Source organism: Pseudopipra pipra, chromosome 2 (genome assembly GCF_036250125.1).
Source record: "Pseudopipra pipra isolate bDixPip1 chromosome 2, bDixPip1.hap1, whole genome shotgun sequence".
Lineage (NCBI taxonomy): Eukaryota > Metazoa > Chordata > Aves > Passeriformes > Pipridae > Pseudopipra > Pseudopipra pipra.
In genome coordinates, this window is record NC_087550.1 from 59,533,205 (window position 1) to 59,560,662 (window position 27,458).

General features: G+C 36.2%; 1 protein-coding gene across 2 annotated transcripts in view; it reads right to left on the reverse strand.

The window, feature by feature from the left end:
- VWA8 (von Willebrand factor A domain containing 8) overlaps positions 1-27,458 on the reverse strand; it is a 186,372-nt gene that overhangs the window by 134,626 nt on the left and 24,288 nt on the right. For both annotated transcript variants that reach the window (XM_064645638.1, XM_064645639.1), the window contains exons 5-12: positions 13,668-13,835; positions 11,666-11,830; positions 11,249-11,298; positions 10,834-10,942; positions 7,801-7,905; positions 3,245-3,376; positions 1,828-1,962; positions 1,670-1,747 (exon numbers count right to left, since the gene is read on the reverse strand). In XM_064645638.1, coding sequence (XP_064501708.1) covers positions 1,670-1,747; positions 1,828-1,962; positions 3,245-3,376; positions 7,801-7,905; positions 10,834-10,942; positions 11,249-11,298; positions 11,666-11,830; positions 13,668-13,835 — 942 coding nt within the window. The remainder of the gene's footprint in view (positions 1-1,669; positions 1,748-1,827; positions 1,963-3,244; positions 3,377-7,800; positions 7,906-10,833; positions 10,943-11,248; positions 11,299-11,665; positions 11,831-13,667; positions 13,836-27,458) is intronic.

Genomic DNA, 27,458 nt, shown 5'->3' on the forward strand with positions numbered 1-27,458 from the left:
TTTCCATTCCTCAAGGTTATGGAGAAAACCTTACACTTGATCTCTCTCCATGTGAAAAGCTAGCAAATTATTGAATTCTACTTTTAAATCTTGTAATTTTTCAGTTTATGCCATGAGGTTAGAGTGTATTACAGTCTAAGACAGACAGTTCTTTCCAAACACGTATTGAGTGACCACTGGCTATGACATGGCTTGGCTATGACAGAGCTTGGGTTTGCAAAAAAACTCAACAACTGCAAAATCTTCTTTCCCTTATTATTCTACATGTCTAATTCCCCGGAACCACTACTACTTCTTCTATGTTAATCTTTTTTAATAAAAACTTTACAAACTACTCAGTAAAAACATTCACACTGCCCTTACTTTTTAAATTACTGTAAATGTCTTCTTCCAACACATGAAAAATGCAGCTAAATTTTAAGGCAACTATGTCAACTGCCTGTGCACATCTCAAACTATGTTAGCACACACTTCACCCCAAATTTATCTTGAAAGCCACGCTTGTACTAAGACACAACATAAATAAATTAGCATCAATTAGGTTAAGGATGGAAGACTACTGTCTGTTTGCTATACTATCTATGAATAATGAAGTTAATATTCATTGAATACAACATGTATATATTACATTTAAAGACCCGTCCTTGTTTTCCATTTCTAGGATGCAATATTTTTACACATGGAACTTCAACTTCTAATCTCTACTGCAACGCAGTCCCACCACAATTGTAATCAGATTAAACATAAATATAAAAAAAGAAAAGGCACTGAATTTATAATATTGATTAAAATTCCACATCTCGCGCATCAGAAAAAAACAACATATAAGAGGATATTAGGATATCTTGACAGAGGAGACACATAAAAAAAACAAAGATAGATTAAGCCTATGTTACATGAAGAATAACTTTCAAAAAATCCCCCAGAAACATAAACCCCATGGTGCATTCTTAATACCAAAAAGAAATTATCTGCCATAACTATATAAAAATTGTGCTGATATTGCAGAATTTCATTATAAGATTAAATGGCATATGGACCAAGAAGAACAAAAAAGGAACTACAAAAGGTCTTCCAGAGGCATTCAACATGCATGAACTACAGTGGTCACTACTCTGACCCAAAGGCAGGAAATATACTTCAAAATGGAAAAAAAAAAATCCAAAAAGGAGAAGACACAAAAGACAAAGTTTTCTTTACAACATTGAATGCCAAAGCACAGAATGAGTTGTCAGTTCTCTGTGGCGAGAAGAAAGACCATTGTGTTAGATGATTCACTATACATTTTACTTAGATTATCTCTTTCACATTCACAATGAACTCAATAAAATTGAAGGAAAGCAGTATCAGGATCAGTTTATATGTAATAACATTGTACTATCTATATTGCTGCACTGTACTCCCTCTATTTTGGCCTGCAGTAAGAAGAGACTTGAGCATTCTAGCACAGAGAGTAAAAAATGCTCTATAATGATCAGAAGACTTTGCTATCATTGAAATCTTTGCTTCCTTTATTGTTTTAACCCATGTTTTAACCTATGTTTTATGAACATAGCTGCAGCTTTTAAAGTCACTGATTGAGAAGAACAGTATACACAAAGAATCGAGGTCTGTGTATTATACCTGAGATCATATTTAAAGCATGATCATCAGCAGATAGTTTCCTTACCTGGTAAAGCATGATAGGTTCTATGCTATATCCCAGTATATCAGCAAACTCCTTAGCAATAACAGTTTTGCCACAGCCCTAAAAAGTACAAAAATAAGAATTAGATTACATTCTAAGGATCATGAGGAAAGGGGGAGAATTGAAATTTAAATTCTTACTTTTCCTCCAATTAAGCACATATCTTTAACCATATGGGATTGCATCATTTCTGCCAACAGTTGATTATGGCTGGAAGTCCTTATGAAAGTATCTGATCGAGGATGATTTTTTAACAGTCCAGTTCCAGCTGGAACCTATAAGAAAAAAAAGAATCATAATCCTAAATAAGCTACACCATGATAATGCTAGGCTTTGTGTAGACTAGGTGACACTTGTCCAAAACTACTGTAATATTTTGTTGATAATTGTCATCCATCAAACTTGGAATTGTCACTGTCACAAAATTTAATCATATAATTTCTGATAGACAAAGTCCTTCACATCTCCTTTGTCCACACTTCATGAAAAAGATTAATAAAATGTGAATCAAAACAATTGCACCTTTGGGGTCTGCGAAGAATTTTAGGCTTTTCATGCTAGAGACAAAATAAAAAAACCCAATATTCACTGCTCATCAGAGAAACACAGAAGAGAAAGAGCAACTAGTATTGTGAAAATCTGAAGGAGCTACTTTGACCAGAACCTTGGAGAGTTTCACCACATTAAGGCGCTTGCTCTGTTTCCACTTTCTGCTCTAGTCTGATAACTGTTTCATCTGCAAACTTCTTATGCCCTCCTGTTCCCAGAGACATTCTGTAGACATACTTTCAGAAGGCATCACCTATACGTCAAATGAAAACAAAAATCTTTGCCTCAGAAAAGAGTTGAATCAGATTCCTACAGATTCACCTTTTCCTGAAAAATTCCCATTTGCTGTTGTTCCCCTCTTAACTTTGTCATGGTACAAACTCTCTGAGGATATTCCTCACCAATGTTACTGTGATCTCTCTGACTCACACTAATTCACCTTTACAGACTCTCTAGACTCTCCAATTTCAACATTAACTTCAAATTCTCAGATCAGCATCTGTTTCCTGAATAAGAACTTATTTCACTACCTAGCAGGTCATAAACTTCATTGGAAGAAACTCAAACTAATCATATTTGATGTGATTACTTTGCTCCACTTTTCCAACATCCTGTGTCAAAACATTACCAAGCACTCATTAGATTTTATTTGAAGTGTAAACAAAGACAGACTATTGTTTTTACTAAAAGAAAAAGGGAAAGCAGCATCAAGAGCATCATAAGTACTCTCTGCTATTCTAATCCAATTAAAAAAAAAAAGAAATTCAGAGGCTTTTTTTTTTTTATCCAAAATGTAATGATTCACATGGAGGTATGAGTTTATCTAGAAGTAAAATCTTGTATATTCATAAACTAATATTCCAATATTTAAATGCATTTCCAGTAAATATCATGTATTAAAAAAAATTCAAATTACTTTCAGTATCAAGTGTAAGTGTCAAATTCTTGATGAAAACAAGTTACTAATTTTTAAAAACATATTACGGTTTGATGAATATAGATTCATACCTGGAATGTCACTTCTTTTTCACCAATTTGGACAGTTACATCAGCTTTGAAGGGTTTGTTTCCATGTACACTTTCTACTTTAGTAATCTTTCTGGGAATCAAGTGGTTTTCTGAATCTTGAAGCTCAAAACGCTGTAGAATTAAGGGGTGAGGAAATTAGTTACTGAATACAACTTTCTGGTTTTTCAAACTGTTCCTTCCGAAGCAATACCAGAAGTTCACAAGTTTGTGAAGTCCTAAATCCACTTACTTTACTTCAACTTTTACTTTACATACCTGTGTTCACATTTTTGATGGCCTATGTATTTTACATTTAAAACCAAGGCAAAGAGATTGTACACCATCTACTTAGTGAGACTGTAGTGACAGATGTAAAGTGAAACTGTCACATGGTGACTTTGCCAAGTCTTAGTCTGACAGTCCAAAACAACACGAGAAACGAATGATAGCCTTTAGCATGTGTAATAATAGATCACCTATCTTTGCAGGTCATTATAACCAATTGCAGATTTAAACATCTGACTACCAATAAAAATAACCACCAAACATGATGTTTACTTAGCTTCACAGCTGCCTTATACAATGAAAACTGAGGACAACCTGTACAAACTAAGCCTTCAGCATGTTCTGGTATATCAAGGACATAAAATGGGACATTTTTCTTCTCAATCCTCTTTTGAGCATCATACTCTTTTATTTTATGCTGTACATAGAAAGCACGGAAACCATCTAAAAACGTTGGGGAAGGAGAGTCATATTGGGGAGTTTATGCACAAAACCCCTAATAACTGAAACTACTGAATTCATAGAGCCATTTTATTCAACAGAGTGAAAGCTGAGTAAACAAGAGAAAAAGGAATATTATCCAACCCCTTAGAATTCTTAGAAAAAAAATTTTTTAAACAGAAGTCACTAATGTAAAGTAATTCTTAAAAAACATGTAGTTTTATTACTACTAGGCTTCATAGCACTGCTGATTAAAGTTTAAAAAGAAAACTGAGATGGGTTTTTACAAACACTTTTGCTCTTCATCACTTCATAAATTCCCTTTCTGGAACAAAACCCTACTAAAATTTTATGTTTAAACATGTATTTAAGATAAATATGCTTTAGAAAAGGGCTGTGCCCAATTATATTCTTATTGTAACAGCTGAGTCTACTTCTGATACCATTAAATGCTTAAACAACAAAAGAGGATAGGAATGTCTACTGAGTAGTATCTCAAACTATGCTTCTAAGAAATGCTCCAATTAGGATTTTGTGAACGGAACTACCAGATGTTCTCAGTCTTATCTTCATTAGGAAATGACAATATTCTTACAAAGTTAATAGCATTTTGGATAGAGTCAAAGGCGCTCATACACAAAATTGCAAACTGCTTGTACGCTAAAATCCCTTACCAATGCAAGAGAATAACTGAGTGAGCAAGAAAATTATCTGCACCAGCAGGCTCTGCATCAAATAACAAAGATTTGGAGACAGCATCGGCAGACCTTGTATACAAAGGTCTTGGGAGCTTAAAATTTCTACAGCGTTTTTTTGTTTGGTTGGAGTTTTTTGTTTCGGTGGGGGTTTTTTGTTTGTTGTTGTTGAGGGTTCTGTAGCTAGCATTTTAGACCCTAAGTCAGGACAGTGAAAAAGGACTGTCTATGTGCAGAATGTTACTGAATTTATATAACTTAAATTCATCTTACTGAATTTGTACAATTTGAATTCATCACATGTAACCACATACATGCTGCTGAACTGAATACTGTAGTAATTAAACAAGTGACCACACTTACATCTGAACGAAACTGTCTGTGGTTTTCAGAGCAAGACAGATCTCTTTGACGTAGTTCTTCATTTAGAATTATGATAGGCAGATACGGAATCAGAGTGGCATGAAATGGATGTACAACACATTAAATATACCTCTGCTGAGCCAGAAACAACTTCCTCTACAAAATATTCAAGCTGATAGCTACAAAGGAATAATATTTGTGGCTTGAAATACATTCAGTATTAGAAAGTTTGGGAGATACTGGAGTATGAGATACTCCCATGAGAAGTGGGCAGTCTCATTGACTCAGACTCAAAAGAAAAGAAAAAGAATAGACTAGCCACCAAAAACCAAGGAAGTGGTTTGGCAGTCCTTAATCATCAGGCCACATTCTGCATGCCTAGAAACATGTGAGAAAAGGCAAACTGTAATAATTGGAAAAAAATGAAACAAGAATTCTGACTACTTGGAAGTATCTGATGATTGGTAATGTCTCAAAATGGAAATTGCAAGGAATACACTGGCAATCCAGCTGGTCAAAGGAACAGAGAGTTTAAATGAGTAGTAGTTGCAGATGATCACTCTGCTGAACCCATAAGGCAGCTAAGCTATTCAAAAGAAGCATCCAAAGGCTGGAAGATTCTCTTCGTGGGAAGGAAAGAGAATTTTCCAAATAATAAGAGAACTGAACTGCTTCACAAGAAGCAAAATATGAACTGCAAGTGCAAGATGGGATGGATAGATAGATGAAGTCTGACAGATTCTACCACAGTGGTATGTATTGGCACCAGGAGCATCCATTAACACAAACCCCTAAAGATTATAAAATACTTTGGAAGGAGCAAGAGAGAAACAAATCCTTCCTTGGAACAAAATTTGCAAAAGAAATACCTGAGAAGTGAATAGAATTCTTCTGAAGAAGGATTATTCTTGTCTACACAAGAAATAAGATTCCAGTTTTCTGAACTATTAGGCCACTCTCTGTGAGAGTGCCCACGTAATGTTTAGATTCCCCACTGCAAGGCAGGGAAACAGTTTCTGAGGAGGAGGTCAGGTAAGATAAAAGTGGGTGAGCAAGTAAGAGAAAAATAGGTAAAAGGAACAAAAAAGCTTTATTTGATACAAGATCAAGACAGTAAACACAGAATTAATCAAAACATGAAAAAAGTGAAGAAAAATTCTAGGGCCTTAGAATGAAGTTAAAAACTTGGATACAGGCTAAAACAGACTTGCTCATTTATTAAGACAAATCTGATCTATATGCTATTTCTAAAATCTCATGGAAAGATTCTCCTGATTAAACTGTACAAAAGTCCAAAAAGTAGGTGTTGCCTACTCGTTCAAAGAGTTACAGGCATGTGAGAACTAAAAAGAGCAAACCCAAAATATCCAATGACTTTCAGTAAAATACTGCAAGTTTATGTGACAAGGAAAAAATAACTATCGAAAAGTTGGAGTCTCTTATGAGCCACAAGGGCACACTGCTGGCTCATGGATAGCTTGTTGTCCACCAGGGCCCTCAGGACTTTCTCCGCAGAGTTAATCAATCTAGATTTCTGAGGCTGCTTGGAATAATGTCTCAGCACAGGCACTGCACTGGCTAGAGAGGGGTGATGCACAGACAGCTCCCGCTATACACAAACAAGGAACAGTTGGTCACGGATGTGGCAATCAATTGCAGCCTTGGCTGTAGCAACTATGAAATAATGGAATTCAAAATCCTGAGGGGCAGTGATGAAGGCAAGAGACAAATGACTTCAGATACTGGATTTGAGGCCACATTGGCTTCTTCAGAGAAGTAGTAGGAAAGACCCCACAGGAGTCACCTTTGACAGTTCGGAAAAGCTAGCAGCTCATTAAGGACAATGTCCTTCAAATGGAAGGACTGTCCATACCAAAACTCAAGAAGACAAGTAGGAGAGCAGCCTAGTTACACACGGAATAGAGGACTGAACTCCAAAGCAAAAAGGCAGTATATGGAGGGGGGATGTGTCAGCAGGGATGGGGTAGAAACATTTCCCTGACACATAAGCTTGGTTTTAGGGAAACCAAAAATTCACTAGTTAGCTACAAAGTTGGTTATTTCCAAATACACACATTCAAATAACATCTAATTTTTAGCACCGAAAGAGCTGTGTAAGATGATCTAAGCTGTGAATGCTAATATTCAACAACACCCATAACTCCTGTAACGTATTAAAAAAGAAAGCGGACACTGTGCTTATGCTTTAAAAGAATAAGTGGAATAACCCAGCATAATTAGACTTTGTCAGCTATTACCAAACATTGATAAACCAACAAAACAGATCTGACCAACAACAAGCAAAAAAAGGGTAACACCAAACAAATCCATAGACCATTATAATCTACAATTATGCTATACTGAATGTATTTGGTGCATGTCATATCTATAGCCCTTTTAGTATCTTCTCTTTAAAGTCAAATGCCAGAGGTGTTTTTTAAGAATTTGACTACCTTAACCATATAAGCAGCTACTTTCAAGTTAATTAACCACTTATTATATAATGAAGATTCTTCTGGAGCCTTTAACTGAGGTCTAAATATTCCAGACAACCTAGAGGCTTCACCTTTCACTATAACAAAATTTACTAGCTTATGAAGGTTTTAAAAAATACTATTATGAAGATTTTAAGCATCAGCAATAATGTAGCCATTTAGTTTACTTTAAATTTCTTTTTTATGCAAAAGTAGCAAAGTAACATTAGTCAAAGAACTACTGCCATAATCCATCACTCCTTGGAATTACAATACTTACTAAAAGTGCAATACTTACTTTTAACATGTCTTTGACTGCAGTCCTGCCTTCTTTTCCAAGGAAAATATTATAGGGGTAAAGCCGGTCAATAACATGCTGGACTGACATCATAGGAAAGGAATCCTAATTCAAATTTAAAAATATAAATTAAAAAAATTATAGGCTCATTCTGTCACCAGCCATTAAACAAAAAATCCTATATAGCTTTGAAATTAAAATAAGACTGTAAGGGCAATATACAAATGACCACTATAAACACTACTCAATTAATTGTCAAAACAGAAATTTCTCAGGTGTAATTCAATATAATGTAAACATCCATAGCAGATTAGAAGAACTATGTCCTAAAATTTATTTTCTTCCTGTGCATAAATGGAAGTTATGGTGATGGGCTCAGATACCAAAAGACATATATGGCCAAGAGAGATAAATCCCACTACCAGTAACTGAGTTTCACAGTACTACTAGAAAAGAATCAGTATGACAAGAAATCTGTATTACAGTAAGGATCTACTTGTGTACACAATGATGTGTACATTCACAGAAATTTAGAAGATTTAATTTTGATTCTATTATATTGTACAGGTTCTATTTACCAAATCTGTGCATAGACATTTCTGAGCAGCTTGACTAAAACTGTTCTGTTTCGAAGTAAGTTACTAAGTATGCTTCCACTTTCTATACCAAACTGAAAACAAAGGGTTTTTTTACTTTTTTAAAAGTTGTTAGTTTTAAGTACTAACTCTTCTGTCAGGTGCTGAGAACTAGACGAAGATTTTATTATTTTGCTGCAGTAACAGAAAGAAAGAGAAATGAATTTATGACTACTCAAGAAACTATGCATAAAGCCTTTTGTGGTATGAAAAAAGTGTTTCAAACCCCCTAAGTTAAGTATTGATTGTTTGCTTCAATAATGACTTGCAAATATTTAAGGACTACTTGTGTGTAACACTAGTGAAAAACAGTCACTGGACTGGTACTATCTTTTTAAGCCTTCATCAAAGTGAATACTATAATTCAAACAAAACCAACTGATTTTCAGTTACACACTTGGATTTACATTACTGAAAGAAAGTTCCTTGGAAATGAAACCAGGAGACGCATACTCTATGAAATGTGTCATTCAATTTATATTTATAAGCAGTAATAGATTTATATTATTTATAATGTTCCACATTAAAAAAAAACCTGTAAAAATAAACCATTTAATGCACTGTAGTAAATGTACTGCTTCAAGGATCAGGGAGCCCTTTATTGCATTTTAAAAGCCTTCCGTCTATATATAAAGACATACCATGTAATTTGTCCACATTATCTCAAATGAATAATAATTACAATGGGGTGTATAAAATTAGCCTTTTCAGAACAGGATCCTATTAAAAAATTCTCCTTTTCAGCAGGCAGGAGTTTTCAAGCCAAGATATATGTTTTAGGACTGTGTGAATCCATGACAGAAGATAAGAAACTACTCGCTACAATACATTCCCTCCTTCCCTCCACACTTTTAAACAGTTAAACCAGCCAAGCTAGAAGCAGAGGATGGCACTGACCCAGCACATGAAGGAAAAATGCTGTAGCTAGCAATCACTGAGAACAGTCAGCTTAGAAAACCAAGTGATTAAAACTAATTCTAAAAGAAACAGTTTTCATCTACCTAAAAAAGACACTGTCATACAATGATAGTTTACATTCTCTAATGTAAAATAAAATGCTTCCTTCATTCCATAGTTTAGGTAATAGCTTAGGGCTCATTTTGTTTCTGTTACTCTGAAAGCCATCTGGCATTCATTTAAAAATAATTTTTCACTATGGGGCTCAAAGAATAAAAAGCTGCAATTTATTTTAAAATCCAACACGTATTTCTTTCCTAAAGCCCTCCAAATCCTGCTTCATTTCACTGAACTTGAATTTTAATGACTTCTACATCTAATGTAGGATCACAAATTCAGAAAATAAATTATGTCTGTAAGTATCCAGCACAACTGAGGGGACCGAGCACCACAGTAACTATATTTCAATGTATATAATCCAATAAAACATGTAGAAAGTGATCTGCTGCTGAGCAGTACCATAGGTAGAAGGACTGCACATGAGACAACAGAGAACTATCCCGAGATCCTTCTACAGACTCCTGCACCTTGGAGAGAGGGTTTGAGAAACTGTCCTTGTACTTTACCCTCCTAGGCTGACCATATCTTCCTGCATGCAAAAGGGCACCAACCCCTCTCTCTCTTCATACAGATCTCATCTCCCTGACTTCCTTCAGGAGGCACCTTCCATTCTGACTTTGGCTTTTTACCATGTAATTATAAAGTCCAAGAGACAGAGGACTATCTGGGAAAGCAGAAAGACTGCCACAGCTTTATTCCTGATCTGCCTGATCTGTCACTGTAAATTCAGCAGGTGTACAGTTGCGTATTTCCTTATGAACTGTGGGTGTCAGGAAGCACTGCATCTTCGAGTGTGCAAAACCTGCCTCTTCATGTAACCCTCCATTTCCATGTTTATTCTAAATCCATCAGACCACCTAAAGACCTAATGTAGGCTTCATCTCAGACAACGTAACTGTTTCCTCTACCCACATTCGAAGTTTCTCGGGTCCTTTAACATATCAGTTGGAGAACAACAGGTGTCTTTGTAATGCAATCAATCTGATTTAAAGCATAACATTAAATCCAAAGCACTTTTAGGTTGTGCTTTTTATTTCTCTCCAGTGACTACCTGAGTGCTGCCAGGTAAACCATAGATGCTCCTGAAGTCAGGTAACATGATTTACCAGAGAGGAAAAAATAATAAATTGAGCGCTAAGATACATTTAATCACAGTACAAATTTTATGTCATATCATACTTCATCTTTCAATGTTATGCTATATGCTTGGTTAAAATATTATCCAGAGACATCTGAGTGAGACTTTTCTTCCTCAAACTATTCTTAGTTTTTTCAGGTTTCTTTTTTAAATATTCATGTTAATCTTCTTCTGACAAGATGAATAAACCAGATCTGAGAAATTTTAAGCCCATACAGTTTCACAGCATGTGTATGCACATACCAAAATCTGAACGGCAGCCGATAAGCTGTCTAAAGGAAAATCTGGAAGTCCCAGTGTAGAAGATTCTTGAGAGCAGAGAGTTGTAGCAAAAGACAGGAGCTGAGAAATTCTGCATAGGAAAAAGTAATTACAGAGTTTTATACATGCTATCTATATTTAAAATACTAAAGTATAAAAAGTTAAATACAGTTAAAGATGCTGGAACTACTTCTGAGAGCAAACAAGTAAGGTGTAACTGAAGTTCTAAAGCATGAAGGCTGCATACAAAAAGCTGTGTGAGCATATACCCACACATACAAAAAATTTCTTCAGTTCCTGTCTCTATGCAGTGATAGAGAAGCAAAAATAGCACGGAATCCTGCAAGGACATCACTTATTCATTTTTTCAATTTTTTTTTTAATTATGAAAAATTACCTCTCTGTGGAAATGTTTGATCCAATTGAATATAATAGCTGAAGATGGTCCTGAAAATAGAACATAAAATCACAGAATAAATTAATTTTGGGATCATATTGTGGGTCACAGGTCATGATATATATGGTATTTTCTATCTTTTCCTATAATTTAGACGTGAGGATTCTACTCACTCCTTGTCATAGAATTAATTTCATTTAAGAAAAAAAAATTAAATTCTTATATGTTTTACAGAAGTTACTTTTCTGCTGCAGCATTCCATGGCAACTCTAAACCTGCATCTCAGGAATTAAAAATGTACTTTGAAATAAATTCATAAGTCAAGAATTCTTTTCAGAGGCGAGGTAAGTAAAACATAACATCAAAATATTATCTTCACCCAGTACGAATAATCCAATCTTCTGCTACAACACTCACCTTAAAGGGCAGATGATAAACATCTCTAGCTTGAAATCGAGAGCGAAGAGGTGGATCCAAAGGGTTACCAGAGTATTTAGGTACTGGCAGGCCCAGTGCTATCACTCGAAAATCTTCACTGACCCGAACAATCTTCCATGCATCTAATTCTGATTTTGTATGATCCTAAATAAATTAAAATAAAGCAACAAGAAGAAAAAAACCCCACATCATTAAAAACTTATGATGACTAGGCTCCAGATCAATTAACAGCACTGGTCCTTCAACCTAAACGTGGTAGTGTTCTCATCTTTCATTCAGAGTGGCTAGAAAGCATTGAACTCGTCAAATCTGTGGAAGGTAAAAACAAGTTTTTTCAAAATGAACATAAAAAGAATGCTTGATTAGGTACAGCTTTCAGGCCTGTAGCAATTTGACCAAAAACCCCACAGATGGTGGTGCCTGTTGTGATGCTACCTTACATTACATCATGTGAAAAGGTACCAATATAAGACTGTTTTTATGAAGAACAGAAAATAAACAGACCACAATATTTATTTTACTCTAAAATATTAGAATTGGGTTACCACGAACAAGCTTTTTTCTTCTTCCCCCCCTATTACAAGCGTAAAGGCAACTAAAATCTCCATTTTAAAACTTCCATTTAAAAATTATGTTGTATTATATTAAATAATACAAAACTAGCCTCTTTTATGTATTATTGTCAAGTAAAGGATTCATTACACCCAAAAATGCAGTCTTTATCTTTCCACATCACAGTTAAGACTTCCTTGAAACCACACATGAGTACATTTCCTTCAGACCTAGATGCACAGTAATTATTCACACAGGAGAAGCAAAATGAACATTAGTTTATATAATACAATATTCCCCAAACAATAAAACAACAATATTAGATTTAATATTGTAGCAAGAGATTTATTTAATTCATAAACTATTAGCAGTTCGCCTGAGGCACTCATTTTGAAACATTTAATCATTAGAAAAGTGTTAAATGGAAAAAGGAAAAGAAAATGTTTTGCAACTGAATCTGTTTGAATTCTCATTTTCAGTCTTTAAATAAAACTACATTTTAAAACCTTTATTTTGAAATATAATAATAATACTTCCAATAACTGCATCTACTAATTAAATATAATAAAATATTTTTGGAAAAGGCATGGATCAGAAGAATTTTAACCACAGATGAGAGGCATAAGAAATATATATATATTTTTAGAAATTCACTATAGTACTTCAGCACAGCTGGTAAGTTCGTACAATTGAGATCCATGACAGAAGTCTTACTGCATATTTCCCTCCTGTGCTACATGGGTCTGAATTATATACCTAACCACAGTTAGGTATGGCAGACAGAAACGTGAGCAAGCAGGTGTTAGACTGACAGGTATGTGACTGGCAACTACAGTACATGAAAGTAAGATGCAAAGTACTACTGAAACTGTCAAAAAAAAAATAATGTTAGTGAGTAAAATCTCATTTCCTATCAATCTAACCATTTTCTATAGTTTAGATTGCTCTTCACATATACTTTTGCAAATTAAAGGCAAAACAGCACCAATGAATACAGTGTCGCTCATCTTGACCTCATTCATTTGGTATCCTAACATTTTAAAGGCTTAGCAACAAGGCTATTGCAACATTGAAGCATTATATGAACTTCATGGGAACAATTTCAACTTAAATATCTTTTCACAAGTATATTTTAGTTCCACGTTTTAGAAACATACACGCTTCATATAAGGTTAACATGGACTACTCTTTTTCCTGTGAAGACAAGATACAGATGAAAACTTTTTGGTTTTGAAAACAGTAGTTTGACTTCCCACATAGCTTACCCTGCCTACTTCATTCTATGCAACATTCCAGAAAAAAACACAGAAACCTTGGTGAGATTTCCCCCATTTGATCTGTAAGTACTCTCCCCTTCACAACAGTATTCCAGCACTACCAAGAACAGGAAAAAAAAAGAAAAAGGAAAATCCAAAGAGCATTTCCATACCTGCAAAAGTTTGTCATAACGCTCTGCAGACATGAGAAAACGACCATCTTCAAGCTGCATTTCCCTATTCTCCAGCAAATTGTTTAACACTGGCAGGACGTTCCGCTCAGCCTTCTCCAAGCCTTCCAGAACAAGAATTCTGCCTTCAGTAGCTGCACGAACCGCACACTTTTAAAAAAAATAAAACCCCACAATATTATAATAGAATTAAACCTTCCATATTTCATTAAATCCTGCTGAAAAAGAACCTCCAAGTGCTTCCCAAAACAGTGCCTCTTTCTGTAAGAATCAATAAGATTCACATCAGTAGCAATCAGGAAGAATGACAGCTGACTACTTTGTGCTACACATTCATGAGCTGGACTTTTATCTCCTAACTATTACAGGGACTGACAGAAAAAAGTTCTTCTATTTTGTACCAACAGAATAAAATATAAAACTTTGCAGAATTTTAGTGTATACACAGTTTATATTAATATATGTGACATCCTTTCTTTTTGATGTCACATAATATTTTGCACTTTTGGGTATTTTAACAATTCTGGGATAGGTACCTAAACAGAAAACATACAATCAAGGTGGTTTTACACGTTGACAATTATATTAAAATACTTAGAAAAAGGTCTGGTATTCCTTTGGATTTTTCAGAATATGCACCAGCATAATACATCCTCAGCACATTGCTTAGTCTGATTAGATTATAAATCTATTGAAATCAAACATGGATGATGAAAACAAAATAGTGCTAATAAATAATACAGTTTTTTTAAAAGTGAAAAAATAAAAAATATTTAGAAGTATATTCCCTGACTGAATATGGTCTTCTACAAAAACAGAATAAAAATGCAGCCATTGACTTTATAATCCTTTGGAGACTTAGGGATAGAAAATTATTTCCTTTCTAGTTAATTTGTTGTTTACATATGGCTGCTTATCTAAGTGCATAATGTTGAGCCAAAATGTAAAACTAAGCTGTGCTGGTGATTTCATGCAACCTTATTATAATGACATTCACTCAAGTACATTAACTGCACTTGCTATCTAATATTCCTAATTACTGCCCAGTAAAAGACTCTGAAATACAATGCATTCTTGTGCTTTTCCAATTTGCAGAAGTGTAATCAGATAACAACACGGCACGTTTGGGCACAGGCCACATTTAGAGGCATCGAAGAGTCTTTCTTTGCATTCCTATCACATTTAAATACAATTTTAGTCACAAGCACAGCTACAAAGGGAGACAAATGAAGTCTCTTTAGATCATGCCTCCCATAAACTCCTACAGAAGAACCTGTCATATAATACTAGATGGAAATCTCTGATGAATACAATAGATGCCAAAAATTGGGTCAGAGAGAAAGAAGGAAGATATGAGAAAGAATAATGGAGAAACATTAGAATACAAAAATAACTCCCAAAAATTATATATGAAAGCAGATGTATAAAGGATGCATAAGAGGATAGAGACGAAGAGTTCTGCACAACAAATTGATTGCTATGTGTTATAAAGCATCCAACTGAATCAGAGATCCATCTGAGAAGACAGTAAATGATAAGACTAACTAATTAAGATGCTTCTTATGGACAGTTTAGAAACATAACTAACAACTGGTAAATTAGCCATAACATAAGCTTTTCACATTGCTATTAAAATGGAAATAATCCCTAATCATTAATGTACCTAATACAGACCCAGGCAAACACTACTGAAAAAAGGCACTACTAAATCTTGGTACACATCTCCAGATCAAGTTCCCTTCTTAGAAAGAAGAGATTTTTATATCTGGCCTCACAATCAGTATCTGAGGAACATGGAATAAACCTGCTAAAATTAGCGACAATGCTTAGATTATTTCTCTTCCACTGAACCACCAATTCTTTAAATAAGCAATGAATTTTGTTGTTGTTGTTCATTGAGGACATTATAACCTACTAACAGGCAACATAAAATACCCTTCTCCTTATCCCATAAAACGTATACCAAGGATAAATTCTCTATTAACATTCTTCCCTAGAAAGGTCACTGGTCAAGTAAAAAATCTGTTTCAATCCGTTTGAATAGAAAACCTGAGTCTCCACCAGACAGTCCAATACCTGGCATGAACAAAATGCGATTTTGTCTAAACGCCGCCTGGAAATACAGCCAGAATACACTTTAACAAACAGTTTATTTGCCAAGCTGGTTGGATGCTGCACATTATAAGTCTGTGAAGACTTTATGACTGATTTTTACTAGCCAGAGGAAAATACACATTCTGTTCATATGGTTTCAAAATATTTTGAGTATCCATAGAATCTTGTTGACTCACGTTGAGACACGCACATTATGGATGAAGGCTTGCTGAAATGACAGGCTTCCAGTATCAACACAAACCTCTTTCTTGAACTTGTATATGAAGGATATCTGCTGTAGGGGTGACACTGCTGACAGTGAATATTAGGAAGTATATAAAAATCATTAACTTCAAGAAAGAAGATACTCTTCATTAGCAGTGCAATCTTGAGAAGCAGCCTACTACACTATGCTGACTGCTGATCATCAGGACTAAATACAGAGCTTGGAAACTGTTCGAAGTTGTTAGTCAAAGTTCTATTTCTTGAGAAAACAAAATTTCAAGATAAGCTTCAAATTATCTTTACCTACCTATATGTACCTTTAACAATCAGCTTCAGGAAAGACTGAATGTACAACCATGGTTTTTTACTTCTTAATCAAAGGCACCCCATAACAATGATACCATGACCACAACCTGGGTTCTAATGTACTCTGATTGGCCTTCTACCAAACTGTGTTCCTTTATTTATCTTCAAAGCCTATCTGAAATAATGGAAGTTTTTCTCCAGAATACAATTAAGTAATGCACACGTCATCTACCTCTAAAATTCTTGTGTTAAGTAGCATAAAGTCTGCTCTTAAGACCAGAACAGCTGAACTATCTCTTGCTGAACTATGCTATTTCTGCATTCTGGTTGTTAATAAGTAGTAAGTTTTTGCTAGGCATACTACAAGGCATGCTCTGAATCATTACTTCAGCTTTATCTGTGTATTGATGGATTGGTATGGAAACTAAAATGCAATAAAAAAATCAGAGGAAGGAAAGTAAGTTTGCAATCTGCCACTGAAAATCGTTTTTTAAAAATGCTTCCAAGAAACAAATCTTCATAATTCTGTAAAGAGAACCCAGAAAGAGTTGCACTGCCTCCCTCTCTCACTAGCCTTGTTCATTCTAAATGTATCAAACATTCTAAATGTATCAAACATAAATTTGACGGGGGGGGGGCTTATATCATGCAACCTTGCTAATAAATCTAAGATTAAACATATAAATACTTGTTAAAAGGCCAAGAGGGATTTCTTAAATGTTTACTTTCAGATTTATTGTCACTGCAGTGAGGGACTATTTTGCTCATCAGAAGAGGACAGATGCTGCTGCCTCCCACCTGTGCTCCCAGGGCTCTGGAAGGATGGTAACCTGGATACCTGCTCCAGGGAATACCTGCAGCTACTGCAGGCTGGGAGCAGAAACCTTTCACACAGCACTGATCTCACTGTAATGGCTTTATGCAACAAATACGTAACACAGAACGCTTATCACAGTTTCACACTGCATCTAAAAATACATATATTTTACCCTTAAAGGCAAAACCACCTTAGAAACAAGACAACCCTAAGCAGACTTTCACTGACTTTTCTGTAGCTGAATCATAGTGAGCTCCTCCATTTGAGCATTGCAAAATATAAGTGCAGGAAGCTGTAAACCCCAGTTTTGACATAAATCACATTGTATAAACACATGGATGAAGTTATATAGTGTTAGAAAGGGATGAAGGACAGAAAAAAGCTCACCACGATGCACATACTGAAATGCATGAGAACTAATGAGGTAAGGATTCTCAACATCTGTAGCCTACATTTCAGATGTCCCTTCCAATGCAATATCTTGTTCCCACCACCTGCACAATATCCCACACAAACTCATCCATCCAATTCTTTCCAATCATTCTTGTATCTCATAAACATCACAACAATGTAATGTCCAGATGTCATTTATGATGAAAAGAGACCCTTAACAACCATATGTTAAAGACAACACAAGACTTTGGCTGGTTTTGAGCTAACATGATGCTGACTGCCTGCAGCAGGCTAAAAGGACTTGAACTATTAAATCCATGGCACAGTCTGTTTTCCAGTGAAGGGAGATGGATGTTTGAGTCCCTGTAACCTACCATGCTAACAAATATCACAAAACTCAGAGGAAATTGATACCTTCTAAATTTATTTCCATGGGTCAAATACAATGGATCAAGTTTTTAAAATTTACAGTGTTCAAACTAACCAACAAGTAACAGGTAACAGAAAAAGAAATTATAGAGATGCAGAATGGAATATGTTAGGAGCTTTTATTACTCATTTTACCAAGGAAGGAAGAGCACATTGATCAAAGTTTGTAATTTACTGTAAACGGCTCATGTTATTCTTCTAAAAAGATGCAAAAGAACCAATAAGATAATAATTTTTTATAATACTGATATGAAAACAGTAAACTCTCTAGAAATTTAGAGGCAGTCTAAAGATCGACATACAAACACACGTTGGGGCAGTGAAGCATACAAAATTGTCTCCTACTGGGGAAACTACTACACTAAATTTTAAAGATACCTGTAAACAATGTCTAATTTTTTTATAATATCCAATCTAAACCTCCTCTGGTGCAGCTTGAGGCCATTTCCTCTCATCCTGTCACTTGTCACCTGGGAGAAGAGACCTACCTCCATCTTTCTACAACCTCTCTTCAGGTAGTTGTAGAGAGCAATAAGGTCTCCCCTTAACCTAAACAAACCCAGCTCCCTCAGCCGCTCCTCATAAGACTTGTGCTCCAGACCTTTCATCAGCTTCACTGCTCTTCGTTGGACTCAATCCAGCACCTCAGTGTCCTTCGTGTAGTGAGAGGCCCAAAACTGAACACAGGACTCAAGGTATGGCCTCAATAGCACCAAGTACAGAGGGACAATCACTTTCTTGGTCCTGCTGGCTGCACTGTTTCTGATACAAGCCAGGATACCGCTGACCTTCTTGGTCACCTCAGTACTCGCTGGCTCATGTTCAGCTGGCTGTGAACCAGCACCCCCAGGTCCCTTTCCAATGGGTAGCTTTCCAGCCACTCTTCCCCTGGCCTGTAGCACTGCATGGGGTTATTATGATCCAAGTGCAGGATCCAGTACTTCGCCTTCCTGAACCTCATACCATTGGCCTCAATCCCTTGATCTAGCCTGTCCAGATCCCTCTGCAGAGTCTTGCTGCCCTCCAGCAGATCAACACTCCCGCCCAACTTGGTGTTGTCTGTGAACTGACTGAGGGTGCACCCGATTGCCTCATCCAGGTTAACAGGACTGGCCACAATACTAAGCCCTGGGAAACGTGACCGGTGACCGGCCACCAGTTGGATGTAACTCCATTCACCATCACTCTCTGGGCCTGGCCATCCTGCCAGTTTTTAACCCAGCACCCATCCAAGTCACGAGCAGTCAGTTTCTCCAGCAGAATGCTGTGGGAAACAGTGTCAAAAGCTTTAATGAAGTTTAGGTAAACAACATCCACAGTCTTTCCATTATCCATTATGTGGGTCACCTTGTCGCAGAAGGAGATCACGCTGGTCAAGCAGGACCTGCCTTTCACAAGCCCATGCTGGCTGGGCCTGATTTCCTGGTTGTCCTGTACATGTTACATGATGGCACTCAAGACAATCTGCTCCATGCCCTTCCCTGGCACCAAGGTCAGGCTAACAGACCTGTAGTTCCCAGGATTCTCCTTGTGACTGTTCTTACAGACAGGCATCACACTTGTAGTTGACCAGAACTGCTGGTAAATGATTGAATACGATAAGACTTCCTCCAAAATAACAAAAACTATGTAGTAACATAAAGGCCTACTAAAGTCATATTCAACCAGTTTAAAAACAAAACTATCAAGTTTTTATGAAAAATTACTGTAATCTTTTTCCTTAAATATTTTTAAAACCTTGTGCTAGTTGTTTAAAATAGAATTTATTTAATATAAATTTCTGAATGCATAATGGCATTGAAAGATGACACACAGACTTACTATTCATCAAAAATGTGTAGTCTGGTTTTTGTTACAAAATTTTTCATTTTGTAGACAATGATATACTACAGTTTCACATTTTACAATTCAGGCCACAAGCATACTGAGTTACACATATTCCAAATGTGATGTTCAGGTTTTATTAAAATCAAAGTAATAGTAACTAATGTTATAAGTCAAATTAAAAAGGTAACTTAAGAACAAATTCAACCTTTTTTTTCACTCTGTAATGGAGTAGAGGGCTACATATTCACTATTCAGCCTACCCGCTGAGTTAATCAAGTGTTTTCTGGGTAGGTTTTATAGTGAATTTTCCCCTGTGAGGTTAGGAAAATTACAAGACAGGTACTGTTATCCACTCCTTTTTTTATTGAAAACCCCACAAAAGACAGAGAAATTGCAGTATACAAGAGCACTGTCAGACAGGCTAGTTAGTATCCAAAGAGGGAATCCATCTGTCTGCAGTAGTTAGTGTTTCAGTGAGGATGAATGGCCTGCAATGGTGAGCATCTAATTCATAATGCAACACCATGGCACAGAGTGAAAAACAGCTAAAGAAAAAACTCTTGAGTTTATTGGAATTTCAAATCAGAAAACTTGGCTAGAAAAGTTTACTCTAGGAAGTGAATCAGAACATAAATATCTTAATGTGACAAGAACTGAACAGTCTTTCATTTCACAGTCATTGATTTTTGCTTCTCCAGTCACTGATTTCAGCTTCCTCTCCACTTTTTTGTTTTTCCATTTTTGAAGTATCACACGTCAAATGATGTTTTATTTCCATCACATCTTACCCTAAAATGACAGTCAGGTGTTTTTGCAATAGTGTCTGCAAACTGTATTTACAAGAAATCATGTCCCCACACAGGCAGGGTCCGGCTATTGTAGCTGCTTTACAACAGGTATATTAGTACAACAGCATATTTACATCAGATACGTGAAACATTTTACCTCTTGGGCAAAGCCAGAACCAGGAACAAGCAAACTGAGTGTTTTCACAGACTTACTAGCGTAAATACCTACAAACAAAGAAACTTGGAGGGTTTTTATCTTCATTTGCTATAACTCTTGTCTTCAGGACAAGAATAAGGGAGAAAGGTAATTTAAGTTTTTCTTCCTTTTGAGTAGCAAAATAAAAAGGAAATTAGGTACTTGACAGACATCTAAAAGTTATTAAGTTGGTTATCACTCAGAAATCACTTTCACTCAGAGCACCATCCATCAAGTCCATATTGCCTATGGGTATTAAGATCCCATATATTACCAAGTATTACTCTTTCCCCCATTGTAGGAAATAACAGCTGAAAGGAAAGTAGAATATACATGTAACAGACACAAACATAAGAAAAAAGAACCTCACACTTTTGATTTTAGTCTGTAAGGAATTATAAACACGCAGTTCTAATACTCCTCCACATTACACCGCAGGCATTCCTCTACATACCCGATACATCAACACAAGATACCAGAGTTTGAACTATCAACTAACAAATCAAGTTAAATGCTGACACTTTTTGTAGCATGAAAGAAATATTGCAAATGATTAAAACAAAATCCCTTCTCAAAGTTAAGAGGCTACTATATAGGGATCCTCACCATGCATTTTCTTTTTAGATACAAGATATACTATGTCAACAATAATAAAGATTGACTTCATCCAAATACTCTTGATTTCTACCTAATGTTTCCCTCTTTCTGTGCAATGTTGGACAAAACAAGAAAATAAATAGTAACATTCACACTTTTGGAGCAGTGCAATGCTTGTCTCTTCTCTCTACAAATTTTGCTCTCTCGCTCCTTGTTCTAGGTAGACAGATACTGCAGTGACAGTCAGTCAATGAAGTTATACTTTCTGACAATGCCTTTGCTGTGGCTAACTTACCAGTACATCAAAAGCCCACTGTCTCCTCCAAAGCAGTAAGTTAATAAATCACAGAATTAGTCTGTGATAGAGAGCAATAATTTGCTCTCACTGGTTATTTTTTAAAGCTGAATTACCCTTACACACCTCTTTAGTAAGATACAGAAAGATTTTTATTTTTATCTGTGTACACAAACACATATAAAAATACATAGACACACACTCTCAAATATGATTATAATCTCACTCTCAAATATTATTATAATTTCATTCAATTATTCTCATGGCTGATTTTATAGTTCCCTTTCTATTCTGCTTTGATTAAAGGAAACCAAACTTAAGTCTGTTTAGTGCTACTCCAGGGGATTTCACGTCATGTTCATTTTATAGACAGGATAGTTTAAGCTGTCATTTCTGCCACTCTGGGTATTTAACTGTTTGCTACAAGAAGTCTTTCAAGCCTTGTTAGAAGATTATTTTTCTGGTATCTTGACAATCAATTTTATATTTTATCATGGTGTAACTTATGATGCTGGTGCAGTTAGGGATGTAAAATTATTGTATTAAAATGAATATGTTCATATAGTTCAAAGATACTTCAAAACAGTCTAATTCTGTATATGCAGAAATGACAGTGATATACATATATATCCACTCGGTGGATACAGCTTAATCTGCAAATCTTCAAAAACATGACATTGAATTTGTAATTTTTCAGCACATAATCATATGACATCTATATACTTATTCCAACCTCAGTTAATTTGATTGTCTTGAACAGAAAAGGCTGTACACTTTATTAAGTGGTTTTTGTTTAGGAAGCTTGCTTCATTTTATGCAAAAGCTGGAAGTTACAGAGTGAACAAAACCAGGCATTTCAGACAACATGGTTTGTGACACAATCCTGGAGCAATACACCTCTCAAGCACCAATAAAATGGTTTAGCTGCTCTCCCAAATGCATCTATTACACTAAAATAATGTAGGATTTCCTTAGATGTAATAATTACTAATGCAGAAGGCTGTACTAATAAGAGTGTAAACCAGAGATATGCCTTTTATACCTTTACACACACAATAAAAAGCAAAACCACATCAGGAAAAAAAAAAGGACAAAAAATATCAAATCTAATTCCTTGGAATCTTCATACTGGTTCAATGAAGTTGACAGCTCAACTATAAAGAATTATAGAAGCAGAAAACCACTCTACAAGACAAGCTCTTCTATCAATAAAAGCAAAATTAGAAGGTATCATTTAAATATTTATGTAATACAATTTTAACTAATTGCTTGATATACAACATAATTAACCCATGCAATAAATTACAGAATAAAATCAAGAGGTTACTTAATTAGCTCAGTAACAGCAATAATGACATTTTTGAGGCTTTTAACAGTGAATTATAGATGAAAGCCAAAATTAATGGCTTTCTAATGAAAGTAGAAAGCAGAAAACAGAAATTTTCTGCTGTCAGTACTTGAATTAAAACAAATAATTCACCATTACCCCATTATAAATTCTTTATTTTACATTAGTTTAATAGGGAATGAATCTACTAATTCAATGTTCACCTTTCTGTATTAGGGAGGGTTCGGACCATACTGAATCTTGAAAACCAAGACACCGTTGCAAACTCAACAAAACTGATATTTATTACCAAGAGGTGGCCAACAAAACAAACAAACCCAAAAGGGAGGAAGAAGGAGAGAAATAAGCCCCCAGCATGACCTCCCCAGTTACCCAGCTGTTGCCCATAAAGTTATCTTACCAACCTAGCATGCCTATAATTACCCATAGCAGAAGCTGCATCCTTGGAGAGTCAGTAAGTTCACAAACTGGCAGGCGTCCCTGCCAAAGGCAACGTTGTCCTTGAGGTAAAGCTAGCTCTCTTCTAAGAAAGCGCTATCTGCTTTTATACAGTTAATTGAGTGACCTCAACCTCCACAGGTGTGGCCAGCACCGTCCAGCCAGAGGCCCTCAGTCCCACCCCCTATTATGTAAGCACGTCTCTTCTGCGCATGCGTGAGAACTTCGGAAACCCCCTAACGCACGAGCAGTATGCTTTGGGGGTCTTCCTTAACTGAGTCAGGGGTCGAGCCTTCCTCCCTTCCTCTTCGATTTCTCCTTCAAATGCCCTTGGCAGACAACGAACCAATAGTAGAACACCAATTACAATAGTTTATACAGAAGTTCTCCCTCCAAGGACAAATTCACTGTTTTATCAGTGAACTTGGCAGGGAGAATATAAACTACTACAGGTGGCTGGGGCCAAACACAGATCAAAAGTATCAGCATAAATTCACCTTGCTACACTTTCTTTTAATGGTCTCCTATTCCTGAGGTAAATAAACCCTTTTTCAGATATCTCTGTTACCTACCTAACTCCAAATCTCCCATTTGATTCATTCTAGTACTAAGAAATGCTAATATGCAAGAATATTTGATACGCTGGCCCTTCAATATACATTCCAATACAGAATCTAAAATAACTAACTGCAATTATGTTCAGTAACTACATGTTAAAGTATAGCAGATGTTTGGAAACCTCTGAGATAAAAATTTATAGCATTTAATCTGTCACTATTAAAAGTAGAGCTATAAACAACTGTAATATCTTAACAATCACTCAGAAAACTTTGCAAACCTTTCTGGGTCTGCAAACTTGACGATTCACTAAATTAAAGTTCTTTCTGGTCACAAGATGCCAGGTTTCATTACAGTATATTATTATTCAAAGTGTAAACTACAGTACTATGTTAAGACTTGCATACAGAGAGCCTCATCTACCTTAAACAACAGCTAAGTTTTATTCAACCCACAGAATTCATACAGAGCGTGTTCTGGAAACCAGACTTTCGAACTTCGCTGTCTTCTCTTGGGTGTCACGAAGAGCAAGCATGAGATTCCATAGGAAAGGAAGCAGTAGGTAAATCTGAAAAGCGGAGCCTAGTATCTTCAGTTCCTCACCTTTTCTTTAGCTCAGCTATGCCACTTGGAGCAATCCAAGCTCTTTAGGGAATATTTTGTTAAGGCTACCTACTGATACCTTTCTCTATCTTCAAACAGTTCATGGCCTGTGGTTTAAAGAAGAGTAGTGTCCGGCTTCTCTAATGTTTTGAATTGGTACAGCCATCTGCAAACCTCAAAATCATTAAATGAACTAATTAAAATTCAGGCACCAATGTAACCTGTAAAACTTTATAGCTCAATAATAAAATGGAATAATTAGATCTATGATGGTTCTAAACACAAGTATGTACCATATTTTACATATCTTTACCTAAAATGTAGGGTGAGAAAACTTCAGCTGGAACACCATGTTTCAAATATTCTAAGTGTTCATCTAAATACCAATTATTTATTTTCTTATTTTCCGTTCAGAGCTTAACCATACATTGGCTACAAATACAATGAATAAAACATGATCTGAGTAAAGACATCATGATTCCAACTGATTTTAGTACTATGGTATCTTGCTAAAGGAAAGTCTTGGTCTGAAGTACCACTGTGTTGGATTCTGGTTAGAACCTTTTAACTGAAAATTTCTAACTCATTGAGGAAGATGGTAATCTTAGACCTTTACCCTGGAAAGCTAATCTTCCTAGAGTGTTCTTACTGGAGTGAGAACACTCGAAACAGCTTGTACAAAGTGAAGCAAGCTGTCTCATACTTGCATTGGGATCAATGTCTACAGACAAATACAGGGTTAACAGACCATCTCACATCTTGGTGAGCTTCTTACAGTCCCCAGTACAGCCCCAGTGGCCCTTACAAACGTTAGTTAATTAATGCTCTTACACTAAATTACCTTGACTATCCTATAGCAAGTGTGAGGATAAGGCTGTCCATAACAGCAAACAGTCATGGAGCTAACATGAGTCAAGGAGTTAATCCCACAACCTACACAAGTGCTCTTATCCTCTGGTAAATGAGAAGCCACAGCCTTAATCCACAGTAAATACTTCAAATTATCTCATATTGTGCAATCCTCACATTTCCAGAGAAGCACGAGACAATCTGAACTACTAGAAATAAATAAAAAAATATATATTTAGATTAGCTATTAATTCTTCATTCTGAAGATCTTCCATTGCTCAAAGTCATATATCGTGGTTTCAACAAAGTCTGTTTAAAGGTTTCTTGAAAATTTGGAGGCTGAAAAAGAGATCATCAGGAATTTAAGGGAAAAAAAAGGAAAATGTTTCTTTAAAACAGAGAACAGAGCTTTCAGGTTATCTTTTCTTTCACAAACACTTGTATGATGGTGATATCATTAACCTCTACAGCATCACCAACTGAAAACTGTTTTAGATAACACATTTAAGTTCATACTACATCAGAGGAATTCACCCACCTTATATAATTAGAAGCCTAATCTGTGTAAAAATTTTAGGTATCTAGGAAAATGGACATTTCATATGAAGTTGTCACAGGTTTACTTTTTCTAAAAATCCAAGCAGAAATTTTCCTTTCCCCTGTCCCCACTGTAAGAGAAGGATGTTGAACAAGGAGGAAGAAGGGGTAATTAACTATACAAAAGAACTAGCTGGCAGACCTGCATTCCCAGCTAATAGCCCTTCTAAAAAACTGCAGGGAGAGGGGAGGAGTTTTTTCTCCTCCTCTCCTTACAAACGGGGGACACTTCACTTTTTGCCTTAACAGAGTCAAGGTGTGTGTGTGTGTTGGACAAGCTTTGAGGCCGTTTTGCTCTCGACCTGGTCATCTGGCTGCTCTCCGGCCTCGGCTTGCCTTCACACTGCCCAGTCTCCAGCCCGAATCTGCTCAGAATTCATCAGAGAGTTTGTGCTCGTCAAGGAAAGGGGGGTGTCCCGACCGCAGCCAGCCACAGACAACGTGAGTTTCGTGGTAAAGAAACTGCCCTTCTTTCCCCTTCTCCCCTTGTCCTCCTTGGTGGGAAGGAGATCTCCATTTTGGCTTCTCCCATGATCCGGGGCCCCCACGCGGTGGCCGCCAGAGCCCAACAGCGCCCCCTGCTGACCAACACCGAGCACTGCAGGTTCTGCTCCTCCAGTGATCCAACAGCGCTCCTGCCAACCGTGATTGGAATCGTGCTAGAGGACAGAGAAGTATCAGACCGTTTCCTTTTTGAAGGGGACTTTTGGGTACAGGATTATTGCTTAGTTGGTTTTGTGTTCTGTTACTGTTTTTGTCAATATAGATATATCCTTTAATAAAACGTTGTTATTTCTTCCTTTTTCCATACTTCCTCAATTGGAGCCTCTTAATTTCGGATTTACAATTGCTGAGAGAGAAGAGTTTGGTCTACCTCATAACTCATCCTCCTTAGCAAAACACTTTAGTCTCTTTACACTGAGACAGAAATGTATTTTACTTGCATAATCAGAAGGGAAACATGCCATTGATAACTCATGAAGAGAAACCGTACCTAACCCAAGTCACTCTATGGCTGTACTAAATCAGCTACTGATCTGGGGCAATACTGATGATAGGAGTGTTTAAATCATTATTTTAGTCCACATCAGCAGTGAGCTTTCAAACCATATCTCCCAGTTGCCTCCATTTACTGTGCTTGGGTTTCAAAACACAGAGCTGTTTGAAACACTTGAACTAGACTCTTTTGCAATGAAACTAGATCGGAAGACTAATTTCAGAAATACATTCAATGCGCTACAAGGATTGGGGAAGAGACGTACCAAGGGTAGTTCTGATCTAACTTGCACAGAATAGATCTTACTTGTTGTTACAGAAGCATATAAAAAATAGTCTGCCTAAATCAACCCGGTAGTACTCTTATGAGACAGAGTAATCTTGGATTTGGGTAGAGACAACATTTTCGATAATCAT